Source organism: Trachurus trachurus (genome assembly GCF_905171665.1).
Source record: "Trachurus trachurus genome assembly, chromosome: 12".
NCBI lineage: Eukaryota > Metazoa > Chordata > Actinopteri > Carangiformes > Carangidae > Trachurus > Trachurus trachurus.
Genome location: NC_139908.1, coordinates 28,480,597 through 28,490,397, shown reverse-complemented (window position 1 = coordinate 28,490,397; position 9,801 = coordinate 28,480,597). Strand labels below are relative to the sequence as shown.

The following is a 9,801-nucleotide window of genomic DNA, read 5'->3' as shown; positions in this document are numbered from 1 at the left end:
TTAGCTCTAATGACATCTGCAGACACTGTGTGTGTGTGTGTGTGTGTGTGTGTGTGTGTGTGTGTGTGTGTGTGTGTGTGTGTGTGTGTGTGTGTGTGTGTGTGTTTGTGTGTGTGTGTGTGTGTGTGTGTGTGCGTGCGTGCGTGTGTGCATGCGGGTGTGTGCGTGTGTGGAAACTGAAGGAATTTGATTCTTAAAGTCATGCAAGGTGCATTGTGGGAAAGTATCAATGTCCTTGAGATTGTTTTAGCATTTCAGATATTAGCAGAAGTGTATGCAAGTTTGTCTGGGTGTGCCTTATTAATACATTGTAAAGTTGTTACGTGCAATGTTGATTAAAAGTCTTTATTTCATGATGTAAGTTATACTGGGGCGTGTTTGATGCTAATTGCTCTACATCCAATGTCCAGATTATTTTTTTCTTCCAAAAACACATATGACGACTGTGATAAGGTGGCAGTGGTCCGGCCAGCAGCAATATGACAGGCCTTACTGTGTAGCACCTTGTCACCATAAATGTGAAGTTTGTCAAATGATTGACCAGCCCCACCTGCAATTCCTCTACTGCCCACTAGTGGGAAAGTAGCAGGTGTTTAAATCAGACTGATGAATACAAATGTTCTCTTTATTAAAGGGATAGTTCACCCAAAATTCAAATGTCACTCATTATCTACTCACCCTCATGTCGACCAAGAGCTGTGAGAATTTTCAGAGTCCTCTGTCCCTTCTCTGAGTTACGGGGGGGGTCCGCGCAGCAGTATTTATCCATATAATGGTTGTGAATGGATACCAACTTTCTTCATCCAAAAAGACACACCAAAGAACATCCAAATAACTCCATACTGCTCGTCTGTAATGTCCCTCTTGTATTGAAGCCCCGACATGAGAAATTGTTCCGCTGGTCAGTGCAAATATCGCGTGATTTGCACTGACACAGGAAGAGCAGTGAACTGAGACACTGGAAAATATAGACTTATTTAATTTTTTTCAGAATAATTTCTCATGTCGGGGCTTCAATACAAGAGGGACATTACAGACGAGCAGTATGGAGGTATTTAGATGTTTTTTGGTGTGTCTTTTTGGACGAAGAAAGTTGGTATCCATTCACAACCATTATATGGACAAATACTGCTGCTCGGACCCCCCCGTAACTCAGAGAAGGAACGGAGGACTCTGAAAATTCTCACAGCTCTTAGTTGACATGAGGGTGAGTAGATAATGAGTGAAATTTGAATTTAGGGTGAACTATCCCTTTAAGTAAAATGTTGTGTTCAACAAAAAACGAAAAAAAAAACTGCTTGTGTTTTCATGTAGGACTCAGATAATCACATAATGGGAACAGTTTAATAAGGAAGTTGATGTATAATGACATGTCCTTTAAGGCTTTAGAAGAAAAAAAAGAAAAGAAAGCAATGGCTGTCACATCTCACTGTTAAAGATGTGACAGGTAAATTATTTACAGGAAGGGGAATAGAACAGCAGCTGTGCCACTGTGATTTAAAGAACTATACAGCTCTTTTCTAAACTGCTGATTCATGCTCTGGCTCCAACCTGTGACGTACAGGTACATTATTTACCAACGCTACAGCTGAGTGTTTGACAACCTGACCGCACTGAGCCGGGATCCAGGTGTGGGCTTGATATTCCAACCCACCAAGCCAGAGAATGATTCATGCTTTTTATCAAACTGATGCGCTTTGCTCATGCTGGTTGTCACGGTCATCGACAACTCAGCTGACCCCCTTGTTCCATAGGATCAGAGGGCCTCACTTCAGTTCATTGCCCCCCCTCCGAAGGGAAGGAAGACATTATCACAGCCGTCCACACATGACCATTTGCTTCTGACTGCAAGTTTGAAAGTTGCAAGAAGCTCTCAGATCCCCATGCAGGCCCCCCTCTGTCTACCCACACTGTGTCCTGGATGTCTTTTATTTAACTTAAAAGCACAAGAAAATAACACAACTGGAAAGCGGTACTCGTTTTTCCTTTACAAGTAAAAGCAGCAAGATTTTAGTGATCTGCAGAAAAACTCAGGAGGTTTTCGTTTGACAGAAAGCATTTTTAGGCTGTTTTCTGTTTTTAATAATTTCTTTTGGGAGTGTGGGAAGTGAGATGATGTTTTTATAATGCCCCAAGTCCTTTTTCTTTATTTCTTCTGTCTGTACTTTATCATGAGATTTCTGTACCACATCTGTGATCCATTCATATGCAAATACTCTAAAGTTAACAAAGCAACCCATGTCTTCTTTTAAGGGGGTCGAGGTAGATTAGGTGTAGCTGTGCAGTGGGTTTTTCATTTTAATTTAAAGCAGTGGGGGGAGATGGGGGTGGAGTGGGGGGGCGCCTTCAACAGCTGTTCCAGGGTTTGCGTCATGCGGTGCGAGCGAGCGTCATGGCTGAGAGTTCGCACGCTATGCACACACACGCACGCACGCACATAGGCATGCTGTGGGGACCCCCAGTTGAAGGCATGACCAAACACAGACATTGTGTTCTCATGAAGCTGCTGTGTTGCTGAGGAAAGCGTCACCTGGTTTGAGTGATGACGGGCTGCTGGTTCTGCTCGCTCTCTCACATTTTAATGCATTTTTGCGGCATGACGGCTCTGCCGCCGCCGCTGCTGCTGCTGCTGCCGCTGCTGCTGCTGCTGCCGCCGCCGCCGCTGCTGCTGCCGCTGCTGCTGCTGTTCCCCCTTTGAGAGGAGTCGCCCAGAGAATCACTGCTTTGTTCTGTTAGTCACCAAATGCGTGAGAGGGGAGCTGGATATAGATGTGCACTAATTGTTGGGTCTGTTTGGAACTATGTTATAGTCAATGCATCACAGTGGTGGGCATTATATGTACAATTAATGTGGTAGTTCTAAAGTATAGAGCTTAAAGGAGACATATCATGACTCTTTTCCACAAATTAAAATAGTTCCCAGGTGTCTTAAAGACATGTCTGTGACATGCTTTGGTCAAAATCCCCCAAGGATCAAACATCACAGCTCTTTTCATCCTCTCTAAACAGCCCTGTTCACAACGGCTGCTTTCAGTGTCTGTACCTTTAAATGCAAATGAGCCACTGCTTGCCCCGCCCCCTTCTACTGGTACTAGGTAGGGGTGGTGTTATGCAAATTCAAAAACTAGTTACATCACTGGAAGACAACTGAGGGAACAGCTCATAAAACCACATGGATTTCAACCTAGAGAGCCTGAAAATTACTGATTTTTTTTTGTTAATTCTCATATTTTGGAGCCGGAAGGCAAAACATGCAAGAGCCTTCAAAAAGTGATATTTCCATAATATGTCCCCTTTAAGATCAAGTCATATACAGATTTATAGAAAACACTGAGGTTAAATATCATCATATTTTTACAAGATGAAAGAGCATGATACCCCTACAAAGTACAACAATATCACTTTAAGCTTTAAATATATATTTTGGAAATTATCTTTATTTTTATTTTTAATTATTAATATGTCTCTCTTTTTTTCTAACAAACAAATGAACTATTGCAAATGTGTATGTGTACTCAGTAACAGATTTGAATGAGTGTTTGGTGACGTTTCCAGAGCAGCCGCCATATTTTCTCCAGTTGGAAAATCAAAAGCAAAGACCAATAGCAGGAAGTGGTGTGTTGACTGTGATTCCTGCTGAGAGGATTGAAGTGCTTTGCTGTTTGTGTTTGGCTGTAAGTTGAGTGAGCACATTGTGAATGATGTGTGTTTCTGTGTTTGTGTTGCAGGTGTACGCTCCATCTGCCAGTACAGCCGACTACAACAGGGACTCACCGGGTTATCCCTCCTCCAAACCTCCCAGTGCTGGCTTCCCAAGCTCATTCTTTATGCCAGGTATACACACACAAACACACACACACACACATCTCCACATGCACACACGCACACACACAAGGTCTGTCCCTCATCAAAACTCCCACCACTAGATTCCTGAGCTCTTTGTTAATACTGAGTCACAGATGAAATAAACTGGAGGTCCATGAGAAAAAGCTGAAGGATGTCCTTTGATTGAAATCAGCTGAAGACTTGAGTCATACATCTTAATGGATGTTGTAATAGCCTCCCAGATAATGGATTCATCTCATATTACTGTACTTTGTCAGAGATGTTAACATGTTGTTCTCTGTAAACTCTTTGTAAACCGCTGTGGTGAATCCTGCCAGATAACCCTGCTGTCACAACAAAGTGCAGCTCAGTTAGCGCTGAAGCCCTGCTCCTCTGTCTGACAGGAGGTGGAAGCCCTGTACGTTTTCACTAAACCTGTCAGACGTGATGGTGAAACATAGACATCAGACTGATGTCATAACCACCTGACAGAGGTGAACATGCAGGCTTCAAACTGTTATTTTGACATGAACTGTTTATTTGTTATATTACCTCTGTCTTCAGTTACCTGCACTTAAAGGATAATTACAGTTTTTTACAATCTGGACCTTATTTCTAGCATAAAATACGATAATTTCCTCACCCAGATAACTTTGGTGTCATTACAAGTCGTTGCAACAAAATTAGCTCCAGCCGAGAGCCGCGTATATCTGTATAATGCGAGAACACAGGCCAGCGCAATGCAGCCTCTAAATAACACATTATCTGCAGAGAAACTCCTTCATTTCACCAATATTTAGTTCTGATAGGCTAGTGCTATTCCCCTCTGAGTCCGGGGTTAGCTGTTATCAACATCCGGGGTCTGTAGGTTGACCTACTGACCTCTGACCTGGATGATGTCATCTCCGACCGCTGCCCGGCTCATTCTGATAATAATCATTCTGCTTCGGCATTCGGGTCCATTTTTATCTCAACTAGCTGGAGCTTTAGTGAGTCCAGGTTGAGGAGAGGAAGCCTGTGGAAGCTGAACTTCATCCAGCTGCTCATTTTGTTCTGACAAGTCAGAAACACGCAGAAACGAACCGTAGCATTAGCAGTTGCAACAAGCCGCGCCGCACCGCGCGGCGCTCAGAGATGACATCATCCAGGTCAGAGATCAGTAGGTCAACCTACAGACCCCGGATGTTGATAACAGCTAACCCCGGACTCAGAGGGGAATAGCACTAGCATATTATAACGAAATATTGGTGAAATTAACGACGGCGGATAATGTGTTATTTAGAGGCTGCATTCCGCTGCCGTGTAGACTCACATTATATATACGCGGCTCTCGGCTGGATCTAATTTCATCGGAACAACTTGTAATGACACCAAAGTTATCTGGGTGAGTAAATGATTGTATTTTATGCTAGAAATAAGGTCCAGAATGTAAAAAAAACTGTAATTATCCTTTAAATCTATCTTCAGTACTGATGTGCAGGCTTAAAGGTGGTCGAACCCTTGAGCAGAGCTTTGTTTCAGATTGTCAGGTTCTTCCAGACTCTCTTTTGCCTCTTACCAGATCATCTGATGTAAACACAGTCCACATGGTCTCAGATATCAGTGTTCCTCAGGTCGTGTTAAACAGGTGTTAGGAGTCAGGTGTCCCTTTTACTGGATGTTTTTCCTGATTTCCTGATTTCCTGATAAAATCAGGTTACTGGCCAAACTGGGTCAGAATACTGACATCTCTCTCCCTGCTCCTTCCTTTCTCTCTCTCTCTCTCTCTCTCTCTCTCTCTCTCTCTCTCTCTCTCTCTCTCTCTCTCTCTCTCTCTCTCTCTCCCTCTCAATTCAATTCAAATTTGCTTTATTGGCACATGAATGTTACAAGAACCATGTTGCCAAAGCATCAAGAATCAATGAAACAAAACAAATACAACTCACAGAATCAAATATATACAAATAAAATAAAAAATAAAAAGTATTTTTATTTCTCTCTCTGTCTCTGTGTATGTGTGTTTCTCCCAGATGGCCACAGTGGTGACCCCTGGAGCAGCAGTAGTAGCAGTATGGGCCAACAAGGTTACCATGGCAGCATGCTCGCGGGTGGGAACTCAGCCCACGGCCCCACCCAGAGTTCCTCCTACTGTGGGATTCACCCTCACGACAGACTGGTGAGAAGAGCTGTCAATCATATTGTAATTGTATACCAATACCAGGATCTGCACAGTGTGCAATATACATTCTCATCCCTCCTATGTGATTTAGAGACATATATTTAATTAAAGGTACACTCACTGGATTTTTGCAAAGCTTATGCAGTCAGGAAAATGAAAATCTGCTTTTATAACAACTGAAGAGCTAAGAGTTCCAAACCAAGGTTTTCTTTGCGTTTAAGAATCTAAACTGACTTCTTAATTAACAAGGGGGGAACAATTTACTTATGTTAAGTGCTTACTGAAAGTTTTGGAATTTAGGTCAGAGATTTATAGGCCAAAAACATCTGTTAAATGTATCAGTGGTCAATTATATATATAGCACTGGTAGTCAACAGTCATCAGAATGAATTCAACACGCTGTATTTTTCTGTGTGCTTACAAGACCTGCACATCTGGATACATGAAATCTATAAATTCTTTGCAAATGTAAAGGTGTAAAAAGGTGATTAGATGTTAAAGGTTGAATATGTAGAATATTTTTTAAAACCTATATTTTTTCAAAAATAATACACCCATGGGGCGTTTAGAGGGGTACAGAATGAAAGTGTTTCTTTTCCATAAAAAATTATATTTAGTCTGAATTAATTATTTTAAAAATATTTTGACGGGTTCGACAATGACTTTCTGTCACGTTCTGTTTACATTCGTACCTGCCCGTAGCCGACACGTGGCTCAATTCTCCGCTGTTTTCCTGCCTCCTCCCGGTCGTATGCGTTTGTTTTCAACGAAGCCTTTTTAATAATCAATCGGTGGAACAATGGATTGGAACAATGCAAGCACAGACGTTTCGACCGAAGTCTGTGCTTGCCTGTCCTACAATAAAGAACCATCTAAGGGATATTGAGAGTGTGCTGGCTCTTTCTCTCCTCTAATTCTACATATTCAACCTTTAATCAGATGTTAAGAGGAGGCTTCAAGTTGATCAGACCTGCCGTTTATTTGGATTCACCTCATTCCATCTGTCTCCGTGCAGAGCTACCCATCGCACTCGTCTGCAGATATCAGCTCCAGCCTTCCTCCCATGTCCAGCTTCCACCGAGGGGGAGGGGGAGGGAGCGGCGGCGGAGCCAATCACTACAGCACCGCCTCTTGCACCACCTCCACCAACGGCACAGAAAGCATCATGGGTAAGAGACACCACACCTGTGTTTGTTTTTTCCTTCTAAGGATGAGGTTGCTGTTAAGTTCAAAGACAGAAATAGAAGCAGTGATGATGTTGGGGTGTTTGGTCTGCTGTCAGTCAGTCAGCCTGTGGTGCAGCTCATCTCATCAGATGATGTCATTCACTTAGTCACATTCCAAGTTTCCAAGACTCACCTGGAGACGCTGCCTTTCTTTGGAACTAATAGGAGAGAAAAGAGCGTTCGATTTTTTCCATTTTTATACTTCTCATGTTTTGTGTTGAGTTTGTGTCCATAATGCACTTGACATGAAGGCTGGTGGAAGAATAGTGATTTATGAAACTGTTTTGAGGATTTTTTCTTCAAACATGTTAGAAATAACTGAATGAATGTTTTTTTTGTTTTTTTTTTATAATTCAAAGTTTTTATTATTTTTTCATTATTGCAACAGACACAACGAACATCAAATACAACAGACAAAATGGAGGTCAAAAATAGTAATAATAGAAAAAACAAATGAAATAAAATAAAATAGAATAAATAAATAACATGAAAAATCTGAAAGTAAATTAACTAAAAATAAGACAGGCAGGTAATAAATAGGCAAAGACAGGCAAATTAACACATCTGTCTACCAAAACTATCCCATTTTTCTTTTATCATATCATTTTCACAATTTAATCTCCCCAACATCTTCTCGCATGCCACAGTCGCCATCATCTGTGTTTTCCACATACTCAGTGTGGGAGCTTGAGGTTCTTCCAACACCTCAGAATAGTCCGTGCACATGTTATTAGGCCAGTTTTTAATATTCTAAAACTGTATGAATGAATGTTTTTATTATTGGACTCAGACTTTTGCTTTGGCACCACCAAGAGGTTGTTGACACTTTCTGTACAGGTCAAAAAATTGATTTTTACAAGACTTTGGTTTATGACCAAATTGAATAATCCTATAGCACTAACATACTTCAATGTGTTGAAGATGGCAGACATGACACGTTAAAAGCATGTCAGTATTGTCATTGCATGTTAGCCTCACATAGCTGTTACCATGGCAGCAGACTCTCAGTCCTCTGATGTGAGCTCATATGTTAATGACAACGTTGTCTGAATATCTTTAATACGTAGTTGTATTGGAGCTGTAGACTTGACAGTAAAGACTGAGACTTGACCTGGACATGACTGACACTTGACTCACTTGACCTTTGACCTGTCAGAACAACCAAGTCTGAATTTAAAACCAGAGACCTGAACGACCTTCAGCTTTTTTATAGTTTGGACTTGAGACTTTTTTTCCCAAAACCCCCAGAACAAGCTCTGCGTGTGTGTGTAGGTTTTATATCTTTACCTCATTAACCCTCTGAAAGGTGTTACACAGTCAAGGCACCTGATCGCCAGTTTGGCTGCACTTGCTGTTGTGTGTGTGTTTTGGCTCTGGAAGTATCCACAGATGATCGATTCACAGTTCTCAACTGAAAGATAACGTAAGATATATGTATTAACCCTCTCATAACCAGCTGCTGTAAGTAGGTTTCAGTGTTAGAGGAGAAGGCAGTCACAAACTGAACACAACCAAACTGAGAGAAACTGTCAACTTTGACATCATGGACACACACACTGAGACACCCACCCACACACACATACACACACACACAGCATGCCATATGGACCCCTTGCTTTGAGTCCCATAGAACAAATAGGACAGCAATAAGAAACAGATTGAAAGTTTGTTTTCCTGGGAAGACATCTCCAACATTCCACAAAGAGATCAGACACACACACACACACACACACACACTCTCTCTCTCTCTCTCTCTCTCTCTCTCTCTCTCTCTCTCTCTCTCTCTCTCTCTCTCTCATGAGCAGATGAGTGTAAACACAAGATGAACCTAATAAAAAACATGAAACTGTTGTTTAAATATAAACACATGACAGACATGTGCACACACATGAACACTAAAACGCACACTCACAGTGTTTACGACTCTTTTTTCTGCCTCAGTCTGGTTTTGCACGAGTAAACAAGTGAGCCAGTCCTTTTTAAAGAGAGCAGCATCTGTGTCCGTATGGAAAACTGCTCCTAAGATCAGAACACATCACCTCCGTCCATCTATGTGATGACTGTGTTCCACTCTCATTGGCTCATAGGCATTCATTATTAGCTCCTATTCTAGTTTTCCTTTTGTCTCCCAGGCACATCATTAAAGCAGGAGACTTGCACAGTCAGCTCTCATTGATGTGTAGCAGCTGACACAACATTGTGTGAGCAGTGTGAGGATTTGCTGCTTTTTCTTGTCTTCGATTAGATTTATATCATATTCCATAAGACTGTTTGAGTCAGTTGTAGATGAATCCACACAGACCACAGCCACAGGTCTTTGTAGTGAGACTAACAGCAAAAGCTTTACAGAAAGATGACTAAAGGGAACCACCACAATGCAAAGACCCCGAGACCCTCACCAAGACAGTTGGTGGGAAGCAATTGTGGGATTATGTCCTTGTTATTGCACCAACAACTCCTGCTTATGATTACTCAAAATGTCTACAAGCTCAAATAAAGCAAGATGTTTATTATCATGCCGCTGATATTCCCACAATGCATTGGTCAGAGGAAGTTTTCATCTGGTACTGTATGCAGTCACTAGGTGTGTTT

General features: G+C 41.7%; 1 protein-coding gene across 1 annotated transcript in view; it reads left to right on the top strand.

Annotated features, from left to right (window-relative positions):
* The window catches only part of tcf4 (transcription factor 4), a 93,919-nt gene that overhangs the window by 46,725 nt on the left and 37,393 nt on the right, over positions 1 to 9,801 (top strand). The window contains exons 2-4 of the mRNA XM_083983820.1: positions 3,729 to 3,834; positions 5,835 to 5,980; positions 6,999 to 7,152. Coding sequence (XP_083839946.1) covers positions 3,729 to 3,834; positions 5,835 to 5,980; positions 6,999 to 7,152 — 406 coding nt within the window. The remainder of the gene's footprint in view (positions 1 to 3,728; positions 3,835 to 5,834; positions 5,981 to 6,998; positions 7,153 to 9,801) is intronic.